Below are 27480 nucleotides of genomic sequence, written 5' to 3'. Positions count from 1 at the left end.
TCCTCACTGAATTGTATAAAGGCGGGGTCAGTACCTGTATTATTCGTGCTTTGTATGATATGTATAATCATTTAAATGTCATTGTTAATCTGCCTCATGGAATAATTACAAACATAACCATACTTGTTCGTCACGGAGTAAGGCAAGGCACCCTTACATCCCCAGTTGCGTTTCACAACTGTCTCACAGTCTCAAGAAGTTTATTCCTGTATTCTAGAAGGAATAGATGTGTCTCTTATTGCTTATGCGGATGATGTCTTTAACCCCAGCCGAACGGTACTGGCGTTTGAGAAAAATTTTTCCATTTTGAGTCGAGAGTATACAAAAATAAATCTTAAATTTAACGCTGAAAATTCAGAAGTCGTACTATTCAACTCGGACCCAGTTCCCGAAGGATTTAATATTGATCTTAATGAAGTACTGGTTGCTTCTAAATTTCAAATGAATTATCTTGGCCTCCCAATCAGTAACTCCCTTAAAGCAACTAAAAAGCTTCTCATTCACCATTTCCAGTGCCGGACGTCCCATGCCTACGACGGCATAGTTTCCAATAAACCTCGTTTTAGTCGCCAGCTGCTAGCTAAATTATATAACTCATATGCACTCCCAAATTTTTTATACCTTGCACCTTTTTGGCGTACCTTTTCGGCAACGGAATTAAAGCCTCAGACGAATTTATTATCGGTATGCTGAATATCTTCTCGGCCTCCCCCCCCCCTTGGGCAAATAATTCTTGGGCCAACAGGAAATACGGTCTAATTGACCCCAATGCTGCCATCGACAGATGCATTGCAGCTTACAATAGGGGAGTAAATGGACACCCATGGTGTTCCATTTTAAAACAATAGGTCCTTCACATATTGGCAACTGTCCGAATTTGAAAATTCGAATTCTAAGGTCATGGCGGTCGAATTTTTACAAAGTAATTAATAATTCGAAGAAATGCTAGTAAAACAGATTAAAGTTTGAGTATTTTGCCATTCATGTCGTCATTTTCTTTGTTTATCTCAAATATTTAGAAAAGAGATTATCCTGAGAGTCAATCATAAAAGAGCATGGGCTAGGCTAGCATAATTTCAGGTTGCCAATAATGTTCAGTATGTTTAGTTATAAGGCAGAAATAAGATCATGAAAAAGAAACACCATTCAATTCCCATCCCCCTTAGGGCTAGGCTACTGAAGATAGCATAACCTTAATCTATATCAAATCTAGCCTTAGCATACCCTTAGTCTATAAAAGTTTGATGATTTATTGTTTATTCTCAAGCTCAGGTAAATTTATTGAAGTTTTAGATGTCTTTACCATTGATATGCCTTTTAATGCAGACTCTAAGCAGCCTAGGCTATCCTTATTTCTACCTTATTAGTACACTCCACTCACCTAAAGAGGCTAGATAGGCTATAACATTTTAGGATCTATCCATAGGCCAAGTAGCTTCATTGAGTTGCAATATGGAATATCACTAGATAAAATTTGAAGTGGATTGAACAAATTGAACAACAACAGCAACCTTATAAGAAAATTAAAATATATTTTCTTGTGAATTATTATTATTTTTCTAATCAGCAGTTTTACCAAACCAATCCTGCTCAACTCATACTCAGGGCTATACTGTGGTGTTTCTTCTCCCCATAGTATAGTGCAGACGGTTTGATATCATTCTATTTTCCCTTCTTGTTTTTGTTTTTTTTTTGTTTAAAGCTTTGTCCAATAGGAAATGTTTAGATGTCCTCCAAAAAAAAAAGTCCCACAAGATCCCAAATCAAATGCCAGTGAAAGTGACATAGTGAAAGATACCCATATTGGCTGGTCAAGCACACTATCTCAAAGTTCAAATGATAGCTCCAATTTGTAGAATAGGACAATGATAAGTGTAGGGGCTAATGTAACCATAAATGATGATAATGGGTTTCAAGAGGTCCTCTCTAGAAGCTCAAAAAAAAGGAAAAAAATCTCCCCAACCAAAAGCATTTCCCCTGTCCCTGCCCAAGATCCTCCCTCCAAAAATTTAGGAATTTACCTTAAAATTACTCTTACTACCCCCTTTGAAATAAAAAAGATTAGTGAAATAAGAGTTGCAATTTTTAAATTGCTAAAATCAATGTTCTCTCTTAATATTAACCATGATGGATCTCTGCTAATAGCTGTAGAAGATCAGAAATCAGCAGATACAATAATAAACCTAAAATCCCTTCTGAATACCCCAATTATTGCATCTAATTGGAACCCAAAACAATCACCAACAAAAACAGTAGTTTATAATGTTCCCCCAGAGATATCCACTCAGAGCTCTAACACTCCAAATATCAACAGAGAAGGCCATCCCATACCCCTTTGCAGCAATGGAAGCAAATGCTGCCCAACAATACCAAATGAAGCCTTTAATGAAACCAACCAAAACCCCCAAGTCAAATGCTCCCAATGCATCAAGCACCCCATATAAAACACCATCTTCTAAGCCCCCAAGCTCAAATCCCTATAAGAAAGAATCACCGAGCCAACAAGTCTCCTTGTCTGGTGAGATGAGGTCAGCCTGGCCCCCCCCTCCCAAGACGAAACAAACCAGAAACAATACCAGGAATCAATCCCTTAACCGACAAACAGGATGCACAACCAAAAATGCAATCTCCAAATATATGCTTATTCATTCTAAACTGTAATGCAGTTCAGGCCATGAACATACATCAACTACAGAAAACAAAAATCTTTGCATAATTGGCAAAAATCTACATCCCTGATGATAAGCTCATTCAAGCAAAAAAAGATCTTGCTTTACTTTTAACAAAGCTGAACATTAATACACAGCCATATGAAGAATAAATTAACAACACAACATATATCAATACTCCAATGGAATGCAAGATCACTCACCAAAAATAAGCTAAATGAACTAATATCTTTTATGAACAATAATTCCATTAATATTGCTTGCCTCCAGGAAATTCATTTAACCCAAAATCAACAAATTAAGTCTCTGGGATATACTATCCTCACTCAGAAAGGATAGATCTTCAGAGAGAAAAGGAGGTGGGGTAGCTTTATTAGTTAAAAATAATATAAAATTTTGTGGCATCAATTTTCCAGATTTTGCAAATGATGTTGATGTAATTGGTATCAGTGTTTGGCTGAATAATTTAAAAACCTACATTATAAGCTTTTATAACCCTAATGGCCAAACTACAGATGCCAAGGATTTCTTTAATTATATAAATAATTCTAATATGTTAAAAAATATCATTATTTGTGGATATTTCAATGACCATAGCCTTTTGTGGGGGAATAAACCAGCAAATAAAGCTGGTAAATTCATTGAGCATATTACTTCAAATAATAATGAATTAGCTGTTGCTACCCCTCCAAACCTGAATTCATATTTCAACCCCAAAAGTGGCAGATTCTCTACAATTGACCTACAAATTGTGTCATTAAATTTTTTGAACAAAATTTACATAAATAAAATTGATAGTCTATGTACTGACCACTTTACTATAGTTTGCTCCCTAAATGAACCTGCTGAAACTTTATCTCATACCTCCAAATATATCAACACTAAAGCAAATGGGTCTATTTTCCAAAATAAGCTAAATGATGAAATTACAAGTTTCACCCAAAGTTCAAGCATTTCTAACACAACAGTTGACACCCATGTTGAAGCCTTGACATCTTTACTAATAAATACAGCTAATCATGCTATCCCCAGGTCAATACCTAAAAAAACATTCCCTAAACAAATTTCTAAAGCATGGTGGACAAATGAGTGCCTAAATAAATGGAGGATAAAAAAGACAGCTAGGCCAGAATTCATATAAAAAAAAACATCACCTACTACATATTTAAAAAAATTACAAGCAGAATCTAATCTAAAAAGGACTATAATAGATGCTAAATATAACTACTGGAATAATTTTGCAAATAGTCTCTCAAGAGAAACACATGAGCCAATTATACATAAAATCATAAGCCACATCTGTGGGAAAAAGACTTCCCCCAACCCACTCCTGTATGAGCTTATACATAATAATACCCATTATGACAATGATAATGAAAAAGCTAACCTATTTGCAACTCTTTTGTTAATAAGCTAACAACAAATAATCAAAGCAAACTGTCCACAATTCCTATGAGCCCAAGTTACCAACCATGCCCAGGATCTGAGTAGATAACTAATCCATTTTCAATCCAGGAATTGAATAATGCAATAAATCATATTAGGACCAAAACTAGCGGTAGCTATGACAATATACACCCTACATGGATAAAGAATCTCACACCTTCATACAAACAAGAACTGCTAAATTGTTATAATCACGCTTGGGCATCTTCTAGGTTCTCCAATATATGGAAATGTTCGTCCCTCCTACCAATCCTAAAGAAAAATAAACCCAAAGATAACCCTGAGTCTTATAGGCCCATAATGATTACTCCTGTCATGGGGAAAATAATGGAAAAACTGATCTATCACAGACTCCTCTGGTTTGTTGTAAAAAATAATATGATCCCTGACACTCAAACTGGATTCAGGAAACACCACTCCTCAACAGATGCTTTCATTTTGCTAACAAATGCAATGAATGAATCTTTCTCAAAAAATAATGTCCTAGTTGCAGCTTTCCTAGATTTTGAAGGGGCATATGACAATGTGAACCACCAAATCCTTTTAAACAAACTTGCAAACCTTGGAGTACCTCCTAAGCTAGCATCTTTTATTAAATTTTTTGTGTTGGTTCAGCCTTTTCACCCCAAAAGACAACCAAAGGCCTACCTCAGGGAGTAGTCCTCAGTTGCCTCCTATTTGCCCTATATCTCTGGGACATGAACCTACCCCACACAAATCTACAATATGCTGATGATCTGGTGCTATGGCAATCTGGCAACACCTTTCAGATAGCACAGTCAAATCTGCAAAAGTCACTTTTCCAGTTTGAAAAATTCTCTCAACATTCAGATTTACTCATTGCACCCACCAAGTCAAAAATAATCCAATTTCACTGGAAGCAAAACCATGTTAATGCAAAACTAACTCTAAATAAAACAACTATTCCAGAAGATAATCATATTAATTACCTAGGTCTCATGCTTGACCAAAAACTTAATTTCCACCTCCATATTTCAAACACAATAAAAAAATGCTATAGAAAAGCAAATATACTAAAAAGACTTCTTTCCACACCCTGGGGTTGTAAGGAGAAAACCTTACTCCATTTTTATAAATCACATATAAGGCCCCATATTGACTATGGGCTCATTGTGTATGGTGCATGTGCAAAGACCCAGATGCAAAAATTGAAACAACACAAAATGATATAATACGTCTCATATTTGGTCTTAGGAAACCCACAAGCACCAAGTTTCTGCTTATGGAGAGTGGATTAACAACAATAAGGGAGAGACGTAGGTTTTTCTTGACAAAACATCTTAAAAAATTGAATCAAATAGCTCACACACATTACATAATTGGTTAAGAAATCCATCCATGTATAGAGGTATTGTAGATGAGTATGCCAATATTCAGAAGAAGTTCCCCATACCAGCAAAGTCTATTGCACCCACTTTCCCCCAATCCCCCCTATGGAATTGGTCAAGTCCAATAATAAATAATGAATTCTCAAAGTGGAATAAAGATTTAACCCACATTGCTTTTGTCCAGAAAATTTGCAGAACTTAATACAATTACCTCTAAAAATCACTTCAAAACATTTGTTGATGGGTCAAAAATGAATGAGAAGCTTGCAAGTGGTGTTTTCCTTCCTCACCTGAAAATTGCAATGGGCAAGAAATTATATAATAATTTATCTGTAATGTCTGCTGAGTTAAATGCCATAATCATGGCATTAGAACACCTTAAGGAAAACCAACCTTTGGTTGCAAATTCAAATAATATTATCATATTTTCTGACTCTCTATCAAGCCTTGAGTTGCTGGCCTCAGCTCATCAATATAAGTTGGACATTGACACTTATCATTGTCTCAGTATTATTGATAATCTTGCTTCAAGTGGCATAAAAACTTATTTTCAGTACATTCCTAGCCACTCTGGCATAAGTGGTAATCATCAGGTTGATGAAATAGCAAAAAATGCTATAAATATTGACCAGCCTAGTGGGAGACCAATCCCAATTAGAGATGTTTACCGATGGAGGCTATCAGATATTAATTTTAATAAGATTAATCCTATCCTTTCCCCCTTTCCCAATAAGTATCTTTCTAAAATTTATCATAGAATGTGTTCTGGAACAAATGGACTAAATTTCCTTGCATTCTCATATAAGCTTTCTAATTCAAGTGGTTCAATTCCCCTGTCCCCTCTTTGCAGGCATTGTAACATGATTAATGAAACAATTGACCATTGCCTGTTTGAATGTAATATGCTGACGTCTGCACAACATACCTTGCTTTGTAAACTGTTAAAATGCTTCAAACACCACAAAATCTCACTATCAGGCAAGAGCCTAGCCAACTATACCTGCACACAGAGCATAGAAATTGATATCTATCATCTTATATTTGAACTCCTTGAGTCAAAAGATCTACTGAAAGATATATGAGAATATCTAATAAATAAGAGACAACCAAGACCGTAGCTCTGTAGCCCACAGTGTGAAGCAAAAAGAAGAGGGCTAAATAGTACCAACTGAATAGCCTGCCTGGTGTGAATTAGAAGAAGAAGTGGATTAGGAGGATCTCTTTAGCAATTAGCAAATATAATAGCTTTGGTTATACTAATTGAAATTGGAAAACCAAAAGCTTAAAAAAATCTCTGAACTAATCTTACATCCTGTTGATTAAGGCTTTGAAGAAGTACAATATTCTTTCTATACTTCCAAATACTCCCCCTTTCTCAATAAGTATCTTTCTAAAATTTATCATAGAATTCGTTCTGGAACAAATGGACTAAATTTCCTTGCATTCTCATATAAGCTTTCTAATTCAAGTGGTTCAATTCCCCTGTCCCCTCTTTGCAGGCATTGTAATATGAATAATGAAACAATTGACCATTGCCTATTTGAATGTAATATGCTGACGTCTGCACAACATACCTTGCTTTGTAAACTGTTAAAATACTTCAAACACCACAAAATCCCACTATCAGCCAAGAGCCTAGCCAACTGTACCTGCACACAGAGCATAGAAATCAACATCTATCATCTTATATTTGAACTCCTAGAGTCGAAAGATATCTGAATATATCTAATAAATATGAGGCAATCAAGCCAGTAGCTCTGTAGCCCACAGAGTGAAGCAAAAGGAAAAGGGATAAATAGTTATACTTAAAAGCCCGCCTGCTGTTAAATATAAGAAGAAGAAGTCAAATCATCTGCATAAAGGCCAAACAATGAATTAGATAATTGAAATTCTGAAATATTCAAATTGAACAGAAGAGGACTTGAAATTGCTCCTTGGGGAAGACCTCTAGTAATGGGACTTGTCTCTCCCCTATACTCATTAACTTGAACATAAAAACTTCTATCATTTAAAAAGGACTTCATGAATCTTATGAAAGAGTATGGAAAGTCCAGACTAATTAAAAGATCAATCAGTTTTATCATGGACTACATTTCCATAGGCATCTGACCAGTCAAACAGGATGGCCATTGTGGCCTGTCTGGTTTTAAGAGAATTAAAAGCATCAATTTCAAGGTAAGTGATGTTATTGATAGACCTATGGCCTTTTCTGAAGCCCATTTATTCACTTGGAAAAAGATTATTAATTTCAGCATTTGTAGATTTAATGGTTTAAAGATTTAATGGTTGAGAGGAATGAGGGATTGAATCTTGCACAAAGATGGCATTTCCTCCTCCCTTTCGATTTGTAGATCTATCTTTCCAGTAGCATTTGTAGCCAGGAATTTTAATTTTCTTAAACTGATGAAGATTGGTCTCTTGTAGAAATACAATATCAATTTTATTATTAGATGCATATTGGATGAGATCACCAAGTTTATTTGAGTTAAGAGAGACACAATTCTATTGTAGGATCTGCAGTTTAAACGTCATGGGTTGAGTTGAATAGGTGACATGCTCAATATTTGGTGAGAATTGAAGATAAGTCCTTTCCTATCTCATCAAAGATAGAATTAGAAAAGTAATATTTAGTAATATCTTTTGTTAAAGTGGCTTTTAGGGCTTTGGCCAAATTTGATTGAATGATTTGATTCACTGATGTCACATACTTAATTAGTTATGACATATAAAGACCATCTCTGCCTTGCACAGTATTTACTTGAGTGGATATATTTTTGTGAGGCTGCCACTCTTTCCACCCATGATTTCTGACTAAATCTAGGATTTTGGAGGGCTGGGCTTGCTTTGATTACATTAGGGTGCTCGTTGTCATTCAGTGAATGACAACGGACAAAGACTGCTCCAGCTCTGCAATATGCATAATCTGGTCATATCAAACACGCTCTTTCAGAGACAAGATATACACAAATACACTTGGTATAGTAACGACGGCCAGACAAAGAAGATGGTCGATTATGTTATGATCTCGGGTCGCTGGCGCTCATCAATAACAAATTGCTGGACTTATAGGTCAGCCGAGCTTATAGGTCAGCCAAGCACAGACCATAGGATGGTAGTCACCACACTCAGGCTACGCCTGAGCACGAGGACAAGAAAGACGGCCTCCCAAGCTCGATCTGAGTAGTCTGGCTACATCTGAGATGCAACAGAAGTATGCTCTCGATATCTTTAACCCGTTCAGCTGTCTCCAAGTTCTGGACGACCCTGAAGTAGCCTGGAAGTCTTTCAAAGATAATATACTCGATTCTGCTGGCAGTACCATTGGCCGCAGCAGACACAAGGATAAACCCTGGATATCCCAGGAGACTCTGTCTGTAATCAAGCTGTGCTGGAAGGACCGCTTAGCAAAGAATACGCCAGAGTACAGACGACTCAATGGCCTGCGTAATAGCCTACTGCACAGTGATAGGAAGACCTTTGTCGACAAGAAAGCCAGCGATCTTGAAGATGCCTCAAAAAAAGGAGACACCTGCTCCCTGTACAAACACCTCCGTGAGCTGCCGGAAGGGAAGACTTCCACCGTGAGCCATGTTTTGCCTGCTGACGGAAGCATGCCAGATGACAATGCAGGCCAACTCTCTGCCTGGAGCAGTCACTTCTCAATGCTTCTGAATGCTGAGGCAGTTGCTGGCAGTGCACACCCGAGGCTACTTCCGACCTCGTATTGCAACCATTTCCCACCTTTGAGATCCAAAATGCTGTAAAACAGTTAAATAATAATTGAGCCCCCAGCGTCTGTGGTATTTCTGCAGAACTCCTCAAGTACGGTGGTGCAGCAATGATTCTGTGGCTCTAGATAATCTTCATAGCTGTATGGACGCCAGAAAGCATACCGAATGACTGGCGTGCTGGCATCATATTGCCGCTCTGGAAATGTAAGAGCAGCTGTCAAATCTGCTCCAATTATCATGGGATCATGCTTCTCTCCGTTCCTGGTAAACCCTTTTTGCCATGTCACTCCTGGACAGGTGTTCCACCTTTCTGAGTAGAAAGAGAAGAGTCCAGCAAGCCGGGTTCATGCCTGGCAGGTCGACGACGGAGAAAATTTTCACTATGCGCCAGTTGATCGAGAAGACGCGAGAGTTCCACCAAAAAGCGTGTATCGCATTTGTGGACTTTAAGGCTGCCTTCAATTCTGCTGATCGCCGTTCACTTTGGCTGATGCTAAGAACTACCGGTCTACCCAAGAAATATTGCTCACTTTTTGAAAAGCTGTATGAGAACACGAATAGCTGCATGCAAGTCAATGGAAGACGCAGTCCAACATTCGCAGTGAATACTGGCGTCCAGAAAGATTGTACCACCGCTCTCGAGCTCTTCAATTGCATGACAGACCATGATATGACCAGCGCGACGAATCACCTTCAGTTCGGTCTTCAGTTCGGAGATCGGTTACTCTCTGATGCTGACTTCGCCAACGACATAGCACTAATTGCGAACACCGTCAAAGAGGTCACCAAATCTCTCCAGGTGCTCTCAGAAGAAGCTTTGAAAGTTGGACTGAAGATCAACTTGCAGAAAACCAAATTTATGCTCCTTGAGCCCCCTATGTCCCGTTCTACTGTAAAGGAGGTCAACATCGGAAACAACCGAGTAGATGTGGTTGAAGACTTCACTTATCTGGGATCTATTCTGTCGAATGATGGCTTGATCACAAATGAGCTTACATCTCGAATTGCCAAAGCTTCAGCACTTGTTGGGGGGCTTAGCAGCATCTGGCGAAAGCCAAACATAAGCCGCTTTACCAAAATGCGCATTTAAAATGCGTCAGTCAGCACCGTCCTGCTGTATGGAGCGGAGACGTGGCTAGCTGCAAAATCTATCCTCAGTGCCGTCGATTTCGCACAGACGAAACATCTATGAAGAATCGAAAGACTTCACTGGACGGACTTCGTTAGCAACCAGACTCTCTTATCATATACTGCTTAAACTCCTTTCTCGACGCACCTCGGCCAGTGTACTGTTCGGTGGTACGGCCACCTCCTTCGCATGCCACGCGACGCCCCAACACGGGTCGCATTCGACTTCGACCCCACCCTACACGCATGGAAGCAACCCAGAGGATGCCCACCCACCAGGTGGAAAGACAAAGCCGATGAATTCCTTACCCAAGCCCACATCCCGGTGGAAGAAGCTGCGATCCTGGCAAGCGATAGGTCAACCTGGAGGCGCCTAGTCTCTTCGTTCTCTACGCCGAACCCTCGGCAGGAGCCTTAAGTCAAGTAAGTCAAGACATATTAGTTATTAGTTAGTTTATTTTAATATCATAAAATTCTTATTTTAGTATGAAGATTATGCAAAGATTGTACTTATATTACAAGTTATAAATCTCTTTTGATTATTTTTTTTAAAAACGATACATTTAAAGCCAAAAACCGTTATTCTTTTGAAAATAAAATCTTTGCTCGTTTTTAACTCTTGTGTTGTGTTCACTTTATCTCAAGTCTTAGGTACGGGTTATTTTTAGCACTTCTTCTTATATTTATTTATCCTCTTTTACATATTTATTGACTGGCAGAGTTTGATGTCTGCACTCTACTCTAACTTTTATTAATTCTCCAGACTCTTTTTAAACCGTTTACACACAGGGTTAAGCGAACAGCTGTTCATGTTCCTCCATTACTCACTTTATTCATGACCTACCCCATTATATACAAGCTTTCCTATAACACAAATAGTACTAATTAGATAGATAAATATACACAATAGTGCTATAAAATGTGATGTTTTGAAGCATTATTTTGTTTAATATACAATAAAAGTAAATTTTTGTATACTTGGTGCGAGGGTAGAATGTGGCTAACACCCCCCACCCCCCTTCAGTACAGTTTTGCCTCTAATTACTTCAGTAGTAGAAACTTGAAAAATTTAGTTTTTCTTTCAGGATGCCTGGAGAAAGAGCAGTCTTTTGTTTGGTATTCATCCAAAGCAATATTAGAAGATAACTCAGAAACTTTAAATGATGCTGTCAAACAGAATCCAGAACAAGCCTGCAAACTCTTTAAGAATGCATTGGCTCCTAATTGCTCAGAATTGGTAAATAATACTTTGAAGTCATGTATTAACACATTTTTCTATCCTCCATTATTTATAGGATCCCTCACAACTAATAACATCGTTTGGAGTAAGATGTCAAAACCCATTAAAATTTCAAAACTGGGCCTAAAGACATGCATTGTTTTGGTATCTGACCCTTTCCTGCTCAGGTCAGATAATATGATAATGGTCCTTTAAATGTAAAGCCCAAAGAGTATAGAACCAATGAGAGGAGAAACATTGGTTTAATGGGAATTATATACTACTAGGGTCTATGGGCAAGGCAATGATTGCTGTAAGGTTAAAAGTTGGTGTTTTAAAGATGTCTATTATATATTTTTTTTTTTTTTTAAGAATTTCCTATTGCCATATTTCTCATTATTATAGTGTATATGCTATAGGGACTTTAAAACCTTAAATATAAAGTGGGTTTCATCCTATGTATATAATTACATGTGCCAAGTAGTTAAGTTACAACAAACTAACCATAACCTTTCATACTTTAAACAAGCTTGTTCACACTGAGTACAAATAAAAATCCATAAACCCATCATAACCATTGTTGATTATCATCACAATCATCATAAGCTGACAATTGAAAAATTAAAAATGCAGAATGTAGTTCTTGTCAAATATAATGAGGTAGCGGACCAACTGGCCAGTAGCTCCTTAAATAATCTACTCGACCCTAGATTGAAAGCCCAGACCTTCAGAGATATGCTTAGAAGAATGGCTCCTTCAAAAACAAAATGCTCTCTCTATTCATATTTTCTTCACAGGCAGACAATATTCTTTATTATAGAATCAAAAGCAACTCTTTGATCCTGAGAAAAGAGGAGCTGATCCCTACTACAGATTTTGCAAAGGCTTTCTTGGAATAGTTTATTAATTTATTTGAAAAATTTGTTCATTGTTCATCCAGAACCTCCATTTTGTTGGTTCTATGTTGACTTTCCCATAAAATAGCATAAACATATGTGAAATAAACTTTTATGTAGGGATTGAGTCTACATGGAACTTCCTATATTAAAAACAAAATTTGCTCCATTGCCCTATTGCATAACGTAGTACAAAGTCTTAAGTTAAACTAATGCGAAAGACTATAAAGCATAGTGTACAAGCACCTTTATTCTCTGGGTTACAACAAACATTGTGACATTACATTTTTGAACCAAAATTTGGAGGCTACATGCGGTAAACTTGAAACATGCTTACTTATTTTACATTATTCTTTTTTTTGTGTATGTATAAGAAATTCCTGCATAGCATCTTTTTCATTAAAAGCTTTTACAGAATTGATTGCAAAGGGGTATCTTGACTTATTCATCAATGACCTCAGTATTTCCCTAATCTCCCCTTGCTAATATCCCTTACACTATATTTAGTCCTTTACCTGACATTATCAATAAAATAATTTACAACAAAAATTAAATGAAATAAATCAATAAGCTTCTTGCAATATATAGCAGTCAGGCAATCTTCTTGTAATAGCCTATATAGCACCCCATGACCTAGTAGATATGAAGGTAGGCTACCAATAAAAACTATTGCCCTTCCTATTGTGTTTCGTCTCCTAACGGTGAACCTATCTTTAGTGGTGGAATTCCATGACATGCTTGTAAGCATGAATTTGGAATGTCCCCAGAAAAGGTTTTTGTTAATCTCATTCCTTTTCTGACAACAGAAGGGGCTTTGCACTGGCAAAAGGGGGGATTTTAAAGGCTCTGCTTACAGACTGCTTTATTGACTGAAAGGTCTGCCGAAATTTCTGGTAGCAAGTCGAAGGTGAAAAAATGGGCGATCTATGCTGTAGATTTGGGACTTAAGCAAAACTGCAATGTATTCAAGATTTTGTAATGCTAGTTCCCTTCCGCTTCTGACAACAGGAGTGGTATCTGATTTACACTGGTTTGACGACTGGCAAGTCTGCTAAAATTTCAGGTAAGCAAATTCGGTTTAAAGTTTATTTACTAAGAGTGATTAACTCATTAATTACTTAAACTAAATATCTAAAGGATCTTGATTGGCTAGAGCCTTTGTTTGTACTTTTTTTTATGTACTTGGTGAGCTGCAAATTTCCACACATGTGTTTCATTGTTAAACAAAACAGAAAATAAAACAAATTAAATTTTATTTAAAAAAAAAAATTAAACGGCGATATTGAAGTCGTATAATTAATAACACCATTTAGAAACAAAATCATGTAATAAGTCAAACTTAAAACAAATGATTAATTCAGACTGAAAAGGAAAAGAAATTACTGAGAATAAATAAGTGAAACCTAAAATGACCAGAAATTAGAAAGAAGGATCAGCGGATAATTTTTATCTATGTCAAGCAGTGCTGTCATTTGGTGTTCCATAGAAAAATTAATCATGGGAAGCTCCGTTTTCCTATGCTGTGCTGAAACATAGTTTTCATTCCATTTACTGGTTGATTTTCTTCGTATTTCACCCTTAAAACGCCAAATTGAAGTGGTTATTAATGAGGTCGTTGATAACGCAAGCTGTTCATATAGGACCTTAAAAAAATGATTATGGCATTCCTATGTATACTGAAATTCTTTTTTCATAGTCTGTGCAGTAGCGTGACTTTTTAAAAAGATTTTCCCCCAGTTTCACCATATAGAAGGGACGGCCATAGAAGCTTGGGGGAGGTCTCACTTGAGGGGTTTTTCCACTGTCCAAACAAAAAACTGTTAGCTAACAATTCTTCCAACAATAGTGTTTCCACCATCGAACTAAAAACTGTTAGCTAACATTGTTAGAAAATATCTTTAACAATATCGAATACTTGTTGGATAAAATTGGCGGATGATTTATTTCTTTTAGCTATCAATTCTCTTTCCACGGTCCAAACAAACACCTGTTAGCTAACATTGTTAGCAAACATTTGGACTGCAGAAAAATCAAATTGATCTGAAGTTGAAATCTGTTATTCCAAAAACTACGATATATTTCATGTGATCCTATTATATCCTGGTAAAGTGAGTATATCCTGATCTAATTGAGTGTCTCTGAAAATTCTTACTACGAAGCATTCTGTCTGTAGAGTCATTTAAAAAGAAAATTGTTATCATCGATCGACTTCGAAAAAGACGCAGAGAATTCTAATTAGTTACTTCAAGTTTTTCAAACTCTCAGTCACATGAAAATGAAAATTTTCAATTTTGCCAGCAATTTCAATGGAAATTGCCAGGGGCTTATTTTTGTAAATTTGAGGTATGGACGGACGTAGCGTTTTACACGCTAAAAACGGCCGTATGTATTTAATGTGGGCATATTTTGCGCCAGCTTCTGAACTAAGATTTCTTTCTTGGCTAACTGTCAATTTGAGTTTTTTTTATGCTGAATTCTAATTGTTAGAATATTTTCAATACAAGATTTTCGGAGATATTTACTAGCTCAGGTTATATACACTTGATGGCTTGTCCAGTATGCTCCCAAAAATGCTGAAAGAAAACGCTATGTCTTTCTACTGTTTTATATCTGGGAATAATCCATCCCGAGTGGAGATTTCATTCTGGGAGTCAATATGGCAGGGATTGTGCTTTGACCTGACTGTCTTGCAATTTGTTGATGGAGTCCTCGACGAGAAGTCATGGCAAGTTGTACTTATGTGATGATTCAACAGAAGAAATGTAGCTAATAATTACCAACATATGCGCTTATAAGTATGGAGATAAAATTTGAAAACGATTTGAATTTTAGTTTGGCCAAGAACAAATTTAATTGAACAACCATGTTTTTGGGGAACATCTCCGGGATATTTTTTTTTAACAGCAAATAAGATCAAAATTATAAACTAGCCAAGACAAACTTAAACAATTCAAAATATTGTCCCGTTTTTTTTGGAAATTGTTTTCATATTTATTATAGACGGATTTTGTGGTCGTAGAATCTATTTGTCTAATTATTATGAATTGTGCTGACTACAATACCCAATCGGTTGTTTAAAATTTTTGAATTTTCTTTGCATTTCATTGCTTTTTTTGCATTTGAAAAGTTATTTTTTGCTTAAACCAAGAGATAATAAGTAAAAATTACCTTCATGGAACTCTGTTGACTGTTGAATTTAAACATGTCGAAAGTAAAAGAAGAACATATTCAATGAAAATTAAACAAAGAAAAGTAAATATCATTAAAAGAGAAATTATTAAACTAAGAAGTAAAAAGTCCTTTTTTCACACCTTAATCCACACAAGTTTTTCTTTTGAGATTCAAGTTTTTCTATTTTTTGTTTTTACAGGCTGTTGAATTTAAACATGTCGAAGGTAAAAGAAGAACATATTTCTCCTGTTTGTACGCCCTTGGGCAAAAGAAGAACAAAAAATCTCAGAAACCACGCTCAGTTGGCCTTGTCTTTTCTCACGAACAAGATGTTATCTTTTCCACTACGTCTAAGATTAATCAAATAATAATTGATGTAAGTGCAAAATTGTATACGTTATTTTAACATTATTCAGTTACAGGGCAATTTGACAAGTACGCTCCAGGAAAGTCTTTCGGATCTATTGTTTTTTATAACTCCATTTTAGAAAGTTTTTTTTTTCAGCAACAGAAAAGAAACAAATTTACACAGGGGACGGTATTATTTGAAAATTTGTAATGATAATCTTAAAAGTTTCTTGGAATGATTTTCAAGATACCAGCTACTCTACCTATCTCCTTTGTGAATTCCTAGGTGTATTCTAGTAATTAAGGGCATTATGAATAGTATAAATAATTTATTTTTTCTCTAGTTTTTTTGTTAAACGACACATTTGAAAAATATAGCTTCGTTGATAGGGTGAAGAAACAGGTTTAGTCACATGTTATTTCTTTATATTATACGTATTTATATTAAGTATTAATAGAATCAGAAAATGCTTAAATTGGCTTGTACCGAAATGCCTGTAGCCAAGGAAGAAGAAGAAAGATGTTAGTTGAATGGAATACAGTTGTTCATTGCAATAGCTTTCAGCTTACATGGGCATGTTATTATCGGTTCCATTGCAACTGAACCACCGTGTAACTGAACCCCATGCAACTGAACCACCAGGCAACTGAACCACCGTGCAACTGGATTACCGTGCAGCTGAACCACCATGCAACTGAACCGCAGTACAACTGAACCCCCTTGTAACTGAACCCTCGTGTAACTGAACCCTCGTGCAACTGAATCCCATTTAACTCAGCCCTCGTGCAACTCAACCCCCGTGCAACTGAACCCCATTTAATTAAACCCTCTTGTAACGGAACCCCCGTGCAACTGAACCCCCGTGCAACTGAACCACCGTGCAACTGAACCACCGTGCAACTGAACGCTCGTATAACTGAACTCACTTGCAACTCAACCACCGCACTTACACTGAGTAAAACACAAGTTGAAGCTTTACATGTTCAACCTTGTTGGAATTGTTTGCTTTTTAAAATCATAATAGAAATGAATGTCAAGATGATTAATAAAAAAGCTCTGTTTTGTTGTGACAAAAACAAAGAAAATCAGACGTCTTAAATTTAGCTTTATTTCTCCTTTTTTATGTCTGTGAATGGGGATTCCCTTTGCCCTGTCACTGTCTATTGGTGTAGGCCTTTATCCCCCCCCCTCTCCCATGGAAAACCCCCTCCCCTGGAAAATATCTCCTCGCGGAAAATAGGGTTTTCCAAATTGGACTATTTTATTTGGGTTCTGTTATTTTTTAGTTTAGCTGAGAAGTGCTTAAGAAAGCGGAAAAGAGGAATTCATGTGTAAGTTTTGCCCCCCCCCTCCGTGCAAAAATGTTCTTCTTATGGAAAATCCTCCAGAAACTCTCCCCCCTTCAGAAAACCCCACGCGAAAAATTTTCGTATGTTTCTCAATAACAAACAGTATCTGTAATAAATGGACAAATTACAGAACTTGAAAAGGTACTTAATCTTCTGCAATGGGTTTTTCTGATTGTTTTGTAGCCAGGGAGAGAGGGAGATACCTCAAAAGGCGCATTTTAATGCCAAAACATCTCAACTCTCATTCAGCCTTTGGATAAATACAGAATCAGCTCTAGGGGAGAGACAAGAGGAAGGTGGAGGTAAAAATTAGTTATAATCCCCATGCATTTCTAGTCTTTTTTTATAAGTCGAAAGTGATTGGATACCAACCAACCGCAAGGGGTATTTTTCACGGGGAAGTATTTTCCAGGGGGAGGGGGTATTTTCCGTGAGGTGGTTTTTCCCGGAGATATTTTCCACAGGAGGAGTTTTTCCCGGGGGGAGGGGGCTGGTTGGCCGCCAAAAACTTTTGACTTTTAAAAAGGGCACTAAAACTTTAAATTTTCAAACGAACAATAAAACGTGATTAACGGAAAACCCCACAGTCCTCGGGGCAAGTGCTGTAGGTTATTGCAAGTTACCCATTGTTAAGATTTCAGGATTTTATAGAAGGTATGGTCGTACAAACTTTGAAGAGGGCTCATTCGATTGGAAATTGAAAATTCAATTTTGAAGAATCACAGGTAATCAGAGGACAATCAGCCTCTCCCTGTTAACCACCATTTCCCCCCAAATGTATTCGATCAACATGTAAAAAAAAATGTTTTTTCAAAATAGTCTAAAGGTCAAAGAACCATGCCTCTGGGGTTAACAACCCTACCAACAGCTGTTGGAGCAAGAGCTATAAGTTTTGCTAGTTACTCAATGTTAACAAATAAGGTTTTTATAGAAAATATTTGTTTATGAACTTTGGCTCATTCGATTTGGAAATCAAAAGTTCCACTGTACTTTTTAAGAGGTAATCGAAGGGCTTCCACCCCCACCCTCTTTTTTCCCCAAATACATCCTATAGATAATTGAGATGACCATTTTATTTAAAACAGGACAGTGGTTAAATAACTATGTATCCAGCGTTCCTAATAGCTAGCCTCCGGGGCAGGGGCTTTAGGCTTCGCAATCTTTTTATTGTTAACAAGAAAGGTGTTTTTTTTTTATCTAGAAAAGAGGACATGTTTGATCCTATAAATAAAAAAAGCATGGAGCATCAAGGTCAAACCTTAGGGAAATGTCAAGAAGAATGCCAAACACAATCAAAAGAAATTTTTTCTTTATTGGTTGTGAAAAGGAAATACCAGTAATATTTATAATGGCTGATGGTATCAAACAAGGTAAAATTTCTAACTTGTATTTTACTCAATGATATTGCCTCATATTTTTGAAATAGGCTACTGAAAAACTAAGCTCAGTGGTTCAGTTGAACGATGGTTCAGTTACACGAGGGTTCAGTTGTACGGTGGTTCAGTTGCACAGGGGTTCAATTACACGGGGGTTCAGTTAAATGGGGTTGGGTTGCACAGAGGTTCAGTTACCCGAAGGTTTAGTTAAACAGGGTTTAGTTGCCTGGTGGTTCAGTTAAACGAGGGTTCAGTTGCACAGGGGTTCGGTTATGCAGGCGTTCAGTTGCACGGTGGTTCAGTTACAGGGTTTCAGTTGCTTTTGGTTCAGTTACACGCACACCGTTATTATCATAAAAAATAGTAAAATAATGAAGCTACAAAAAACAGCACTGACAAGAATTTAAAATAGTGACCCCTATTTCAGCATCAACCCTAAGTTGTGCTGGTAGGGAGGAAGAATGTGAATGTGATGGCGAAAGTCAGACAGGAGACATTTCATTCCCGAGTCTATGATAATTTTGTACCGTTTTATTTCCTATGTAGTCAGATGAAGCCCCTTGAAATTTTTATCCGACTCGTAAAAACGTAACAAAAATGTATATAAATAAATTTCTGATGCGCCATTTGTATTATCTTTTAAAGAATTAGATTTTTGTATATTCTCAATTTTAGATTTCATTTATTCCTAAATTCGCGGAACCAGGTATAATTAAATATCTGATTTGTCACTAGTCTTTTATTTGGGTTTTAGGGAACTGCTGAAATTTTGATTAGATAAGGATTCCCAATGGCACAGACGTAGTTCAAGTGAGGGTTGAACATGAGAAAAATGAATACTTGTTAAACTAGTTGTCTGAGTACTTCATACTGCGTTAGGTGAAAAATTTTGGTTAGCAGTTTATATTTCATTGTAGATGCCCAAAAAATCTGATGTTGTGCAGTGGTTTCAATTTGAGTAGGGGTGGCATTGAGGCCTATGTCACGTAATTTTTTCCCTCCCCTCTAGATTTTGAGCATTATCATTTTTGGTGTATTTTAATCGGAAAATGTCGGTTTTTGCTATTTTCATTGAAAAAGCGGCAAATTTGCCCCCCCTATACAAAAAAAAAAAAGATTTTGCCCTCCTCCCTAAATTGCGAATTGACTGGACTGATATATTGACCGGACGAATTGACCGGGAACTGCTGAAATTTTGATTAGATAAGGATTCCCAATGGCACAGACGTAGTCAAGTGAGGGTTGAACATGAGAAAAATGAATACTTGTTAAACTAGTTGTCTGAGTACTTCATACTGCGTTAGGTTAAAAATCTTGGTTAGCAGTTTATATTTCATTGTAGATGCCCAAAAAATCTGATGTTGTGCAGTGGTTTCAATTTGAGTAGGGGTGGCATTGAGGCCTATGTCACGTCATTTTTTCCCTCCCCTCTAGATTTTGAGCATTATCATTTTTGGTGTATTTTAATCGGAAAATGTCGGTTTTTGCTATTTTCATTGAAAAAGCGGCAAATTTGCCCCCCCCCTATACATAAAAAAAAAAAAAAAGATTTTGCCCTCCTCCCTAAATTGCGAATTGACTGGACTGATATTTTGACCGGACGAATTGACCGGGAACTGCTGAAATTTTGATTAGATAAGGATTCCCAATGGCACAGACGTAGTCAAGTGAGGGTTGAACATGAGAAAAATGAATACTTGTTAAACTAGTTGTCTGAGTACTTCATACTGCGTTAGGTTAAAAATCTTGGTTAGCAGTTTATATTTCATTGTAGATGCCCAAAAAATCTGATGTTGTGCAGTGGTTTCAATTTGAGTAGGGGTGGCATTGAGGCCTATGCCACGTAATTTTTTCCCTCCCCTCTAGATTTTGAGCATTATCTTTTTTGGTGTATTTTAATCGGAAAATGTCGGTTTTTGCTATTTTCATTGAAAAAGCGGCAAATTTGCCCCCCCCCCTATACATAAAAAAAAAAGATTTTGCCCTCCTCCCTAAATTGCGAATTGACTGGACTGATATATTGAACGGACGAATTGACCGGGAACTGCTGAAATTTTGATTAGATAAGGATTCCCAATGGCACAGACGTAGTCAAGTGAGGGTTGAACATGAGAAAAATGAATACTTGTTAAACTAGTTGTCTGAGTACTTCATACTGCGTTAGGTTAAAAATCTTGGTTAGCAGTTTATATTTCATTGTAGATGCCCAAAAAGCTGATGTTGTGCAGTGGTTTCAATTTGAGTAGGGGTGGCATTGAGGCCTATGCCACGTCATTTTTTCCCTCCCCTCTAGATTTTGAGCATTATCTTTTTTGGGGTATTTTAATCGAAAAATGTCGGTTTTTGCTATTTTCATTGAAAAAGCGGCAAATTTGCCCCCCCTATACATAAAAAAAAAAGATTTTGCCCTCCTCCCTAAATTGCGAATTGACCAGACTGATCCTGTGGGTGTTGAGAAGGAGGGAGGAGGTCTCTTCCCATGTTGTAGGGATGTAGCTTGTCACATAACCATTAATGCTTCCCATTGGGGATACGCTTTTACTATTATGAATATTCGTCTCCAGTGATCCTTGTAAATTAATATGCAAGACCACTTTCGGAACCTATTCTCCTCTGTTTGTCATCTTCGCTTAGGTTTGGTATCGTCACCTGAGTTTTTTTTATCAGTGACTATTGTTTTATATCGTCTTTGCTCTCGATAATGGCCTCTATTTAAAAAAAATAGTTCAATATTGTATTTGAAATTACTTTATATCCTAATTCATTAGGGGATAAACCTTTTACCGGTGGGCTCTCATATCACCCTCCGCTGTCTTATCAGTCTTCTACCTACGCTGGAAAGCTCAGCGCCTTTTCTGGTTATTTTTCAGGTTCAATTTTTGTTAAAGCCTTTTTTAGTTTAAAAATTTAATCAACCTCTTCTCAGAAATCAATGGTGGTATTCCTAAACGGTATATATTACAAAAAAAAAAAAAATTAAAAATACTAGGTAGCAATATTTGAATTCAAATATTCAAAAGTTTAATAAAATTTGAATCTAATTTGGGGGTTGCCAGTGGATGATTCAGAATTTATATACCAGGTTTGCTGCAGTTTTGGTAGTTTTCGACTCTTTATTTTTAGGTGGCTGTTGTCTGCGCACTTATAACCTCTGCTTTGAGGCAATTAAATGACAGCATAAAATCGAAACCCTGTTTCTACCCGCCGGTATATGGTATTATATCTTAGATTTATTTTATAATAACAACAATTATCTCAATATTTTAGGTTCATATAAATATACGGGAACTGGACAGATATTTGGGAATATAACCCCTTTCATCTAAAATCTCAAATATTTTTACGATGTTGCCATAATTTTCCATATTTTTCATAAATGTCACATATTTTATATGTTTGTTCTCAAATTTATTTCTTTAAAAAATTTCCCCAAAATCTCCTTTCAATTGCCAAGAGACTGTCATAAATTAAATTGTATGCAGTAGTATGGATTGTGGAAATTTGTATTTTCATTGGCAGTCTAAAAACAAAAAGTCTTAACTAAAATCTTTTTATATACGCTACCAAGTCGAAGTCTCTTAGCAGATTAAACACATTGGTTTTTGTAGATTTTTCATTTTCAGACATTTGAAATGAAAACTAAGTGTTTATAAATTTATACATTAAAAGTCGATCTAATTATGAGGTTTTCTGTGAGCAGAATGTACATGATTGGCTATATACACATCCTATTGCTCTTCACTCTTCTGAAGTCAATCCATACAAGAGCCCCGTTGAAGTTACCATAACTACCATAACTTTACCGTTGGATTTATACCTTTTATGTCGGCTTATAATAGCATATTGAACGTATTCAAAGAGATTATACTTTTCATACTCTATTAATCAACTAAATTAATATTTGATAAAACTAATTATTCCATTTTAATGTGCTTACAAATCTTGAACACAAACAAATCATCATTTTGAAAAAGCAAATGTCGTCAATTCACCTTTTATTGTGAATTTGCTGATTAAATTTATATTTTCTATGTCGCCATTGAAAACAATGACCTTTTTCTATCATCAAAAGACGACAAATTATCGGCGTGGTGTCGATATTTTGCTAATCGAACGCCCATTGTGTAGAATCAAATAAAAAGGAAAAATTTTGTTTCATGTCGATAGCGATGCTAATTCAAACGCGGTTAAGGTTTATGTATCATAATCAGTGCAATTGCGCCGTTTAAGTAAAGAGCGACGTGGGCACAATGCGTTACTCATTTATTATTATTTTTGGGTTTTAATTTTTTTTTTTAGACCAGAGCACTTCTTATAAAAGGAGTTGTCGTAAATACTTCAAAAGGGGCTCATTTGATTGGAATTGCAAGTTCTGGTGTCCTTTTTAGTAGTTGAAAGTGATTGAAGGGCAACCATCCCGCCTTCCCCCATACCCATATTTTTCCCAAACCCATCCAATCAAAATACATGTTTGATGGCTATTATAAAGTTTTTTTTTGCAAAAACATTCCTCACCCCTCCCAAAACAAAATCCTGGATACGGCCATGATATATATATATATATATATATATATATATATATATATATATATATATATATATATATATATATATATATATATATATATATATATATATATATATATATATATATATATATATATATATATATATATATATAAATATATAAATATATATATATATATATATATATATATATATATATATATATATATATATATATATATATATATATATATATATATATAATATATATATATATATATATATATATATATATATATATATATATATATATATATATATATATATATATATATATATATATATATATATATATATATATATATATATATATATATATATATATATATATATATATATATATATATATATATATATATATATATATATATATGGTAACATTAATATGAAATTTCAACATTCTAGGCGCTTTCAGAGATTTGCGGTATAGAACAAATCCAAAGTTTGCCATTAGATGGTCGAGACATTGATTCTTTAGTCAAAATGGTTGCTTGGAAGGGTAAAAAGCGAGTTCCCGTACCAAGACAAAGTATACACACCTCGGTTGTTTCTGCCCCACCAGCCAGAAAACGACGCATCGAGGCACTATCAGGTAAAATACGGTTTATTAAACTCTACTGTGACAGGAGTGCTAATTCACGACAATGACGAAGGGGACAAGGATTTTTCTTTAACTATTTTTAACGGAAGTACCATAAAAGGTATTTTTCAGAACCTAGGAAGGGCAATTTTTTTCAATAGAAATACCAAAAAAGGGTATTTGTCAAAATATACAGGGGACAATTAAAATAAATTCAAAGCGAATTTAAATTGAATTTAATTTCTTTTGTAAAAATTGGATTAAATTTAACTAATAAAATTAGGATTAATATTTAATTAAGGGTCTAAGTTTCTTTGAATCTAAACCTGGTATTTTCTTAAAGTAAGCTTTTTTTAAAAGTAAAATTTTTTGATTTGAAGCTCTTTATTTTGATTATACATGGCTTGGACTATGTTTTATTCAGAACACAGGCTAGTTTTAAAAATATGCTCAAATACACGGTGCTCATTATATCGTATCTAAAAATTGTGTTTGTATCTTCGCCCCAGTGTAAAAAAAAGAAAATTTAAACGACAAAAAAAGAAAAGAAAAAAAGTGCCCATCACATTAGTTAAAACTATCATGTTTTAACTATTAAAACTATTATGGTTTTATAAGTATCTTTGTTCTTCTGCTGGAAATAGCATATCATATTTTGGTAATATTTAGTATCTATGTCCTTAAATATAAAAGCAAGTTAAACATCATGTTTATTGTTGCCACCCTGATAAAATCAAATCTATAATTTAGTTTGCCATATATAATTGAATAAAAGCTGACTGACAATTCCTCCCTCCCCATAAGGCTAGACATCCGTAGTGATCAAGCTAAAAACGGCCGAATATATTCAATACGGCCATATTTCAGACCAGCTTTCAAATTAGGATTTATTTCTAGATTAACACTCATTCTAAACATTTTTTTACGCTGACTTGCTAAACCCGAGAAATTATCCCTATAAATTAGAAAATATATAAATTGAATATACATTTAGAATACAGATTAGAAACAAACAAAATATAAATTATACTATTTTAAAGTCATGCAATCTCCCTTAACATTCTACTTGATGGCTAGGCCCAATGAATTTATTTTGTTGAGTGTCCATATGTTTCACATTTAAAATGTTTGCCGAGAATGCACTGTCTTTTCTTTGAAAAAAAAAGAGCTCTCTACTCGCACGTATGCTTTTGAAAACACTGAAAGAAAACGCTACACCCGTGCAACTCTTCAAGTACCAAGGACAGTGACAATGGAATCTGATTGTTTGAATTGGTTAAGTGGAAACTTAACATAACCATGCATATCTTAAAAAAATGGAAAAAATCGAAATTTCAATTTTTTATGAAAAAGACCTCATATGCAGTTATGCAGTTTTAGGTATTACCGGGTGCCACATTTAAAAAAAGGAAACTTTACCCGTGTAGACACTGTCTTATCTCAGAATCTAAAGTATATTGAAAAATCCTGATTTGTTGTTGATGAAAAATCAGTACAAACTAAGCTGAATAAATGCGATACCAAACAGTTTAAGAAGGTTTAGCTCTCCCTTGATGTTGTAGTTGTCCTTGGGAATCAAAAGATTGTTAACGTTTAAATTTTGAAGGAAGAGAAACGCTGTACGATTTAACTAATTAATTCTGCTTATTTGTTTTCACGGTTCAATGTGGCAATACTACTGAAAGTGTGGTACTGCTCTAAAATTCCATAATTTTGTGAGAACCCAAAGAGAAATCTTAGAAGATCGTGAATTTTCCAAGATTTCGTATCTTCAGATTCATATCTTATGATATGAATAGACCTAAGATGGATCCATTTGCAAGAAAACCGTTTTATTTTAACATCCTTTGAATATAAGAGATAGATTCCCAACCTGAATCTCCTGGTCCTAAAAGCGTGGTTAAAACTCATCAGTGAATTCGTCAGGTTTACATTGGGGACCCTGACTCTCAACTTATGCCCGTGAGAGGCCAGAATTATTCAGCAGGGCTTTAAGATGTTGTGGCCATGCTTCTTTTTTAGAAGAATTTAACGTCTCAATGTAAACCGCCCTTGCCAGGTGATTATCAGGAAAACGTGATATCTCTAGCCGAAGCTTAATCACCTAAATGACCCTCAAATAGGATAGATGCAGTAAGTCTAGGTCACTCTTAAGAACCAAAATTCTAAAATTATTTTGATAACCCTTTTAAAATACATAAATTTCAGAGACTCGAGTTGTTTCTGGTGGGTTTTTAGCCATGAATAGGTGCTTGTGTATCTTCATGTTCTTAACTCCTATAGTGTAAGTGTTGTGTTGGGGGTCATTTTGCGCGGGCGACAATAACGGGCAATTGGTAGGACCTTAGCCACGAAAATTTCCTGGTGCATCTTAGTATTCTTAATTCCCATGGTGTAAGTGTTCCGTTAGTGGTCATTATGTACCGCGCAACACCACAATTTGCGCCGAGCACGACGGGAACGCCATTTGGTCACAATTTATGAGACACTCGAGAATTTTATTACGATCTAAGAGGTTTACATAAAACTTGCCATCTTCCAGCAGCATAGTGCAACCCCTTTGCACAATTTTGTAGTAACAAGTTAAAAAAAAGGTTAAATAGCTAAAATGGAGATGCAGGAGTGAACAGCTATTAATGACAGTCATGTAGCGGAGTTGATTCCAGTCAACTTGAAAGGATTTTTCTTATTGTATTATTATCAAGACATTTTTCTCATGCCCTCTCCCATTATCAGACTGTGGAAAATGTAACAATTATGTCGTTGACATGGAGATTTTTGTTTTTGATAGATCCCTGTGTCCCTACATGTCCCTATGTTTCTAGATCCCCACTTTTGAACTAAAGGTCACAACATAAGTTTGTCCTATAGATTATTTTTTTAGTTTTTTCATATAGCATACTTTTTCTTAGCATAATAAAAGTGTTTTTTATCTTCACAGGGTTTTTTCATCAGTTTTCAAAATCAATTTTCATTATTTTCACCGTTAAATTTATTCTTGGTACAAACGGTCAGAATTTATGGGGAAGGGGATCTGGAAACTTTCTCTGAATGGGCTAAAACCTTCAAAAACAGGCAATTTTAGAGCATATATTTTATGGACACCCCCACCCCGTCCCCATATTGCTCAGTCCTGAATAGTTTAATGGGATGGCTTGTAATAATTTATTTCTGAAGGGGAGAGGAGGTGAAAGATAATGGCTAAATTGATCATAAACGGATTATTTTTGGACCCTAATTACTTATCGAAGAGGGGTATACCAACTACCCTGCAATTGTGATAACTAAATAAATAAATACCCTCAAAAATCGTGAACAAGTCTTGAACATCACGAATAGAGTAACAATGCAAGCAGTGAATTTTAATACAAAGCTAGCTGCAGTAAAAAATTTAGCATAAAAAAATAAAGAAAAAAACTGAATAGGAAACTACCAAAAAATAAAGATTTTTGTTAGCATCTGTATCAAATGAAGTGTGGTTTTATGGGTAAAGAAAAAAAATGTGTTGAGCACGTCTGGTTCTGAGTAATTTTAGGTGGTCTTTTTTTTCATTTGCTTTTTTATAGCAGTTAATTTTTATAAAACACAAATTGTTTTAGTATTTGCGCTATTGTACTACTATTGCTAGCAACTCACTAAAGTACCAAACAG

At 35.6% G+C, this 27480-nt stretch overlaps 1 protein-coding gene across 1 annotated transcript in view; it reads left to right on the top strand.

Annotated features, from left to right (window-relative positions):
• The first annotated feature begins 885 nt into the window (after positions 1-885).
• LOC148954251 (uncharacterized) overlaps positions 886-27480 on the top strand; it is a 77281-nt gene continuing 50686 nt past the window's right edge. The window contains exons 1-4 of the mRNA XM_089087003.1: positions 886-922; positions 11409-11560; positions 15809-15985; positions 23655-23841. Coding sequence (XP_088943129.1) covers positions 901-922; positions 11409-11560; positions 15809-15985; positions 23655-23841 — 538 coding nt within the window. The 5' untranslated portion in view covers positions 886-900. The remainder of the gene's footprint in view (positions 923-11408; positions 11561-15808; positions 15986-23654; positions 23842-27480) is intronic.

The sequence above is a fragment of the Artemia sp. Qi Xiang Cuo genome, chromosome 3, assembly GCF_049724085.1.
Source record: "Artemia sp. Qi Xiang Cuo chromosome 3, ASM4972408v1, whole genome shotgun sequence".
Lineage (NCBI taxonomy): Eukaryota > Metazoa > Arthropoda > Branchiopoda > Anostraca > Artemiidae > Artemia > Artemia sp. Qi Xiang Cuo.
The sequence above is the reverse complement of the archived record's forward strand: the minus strand, read 5'-3'. Positions and strand labels throughout refer to the sequence as shown.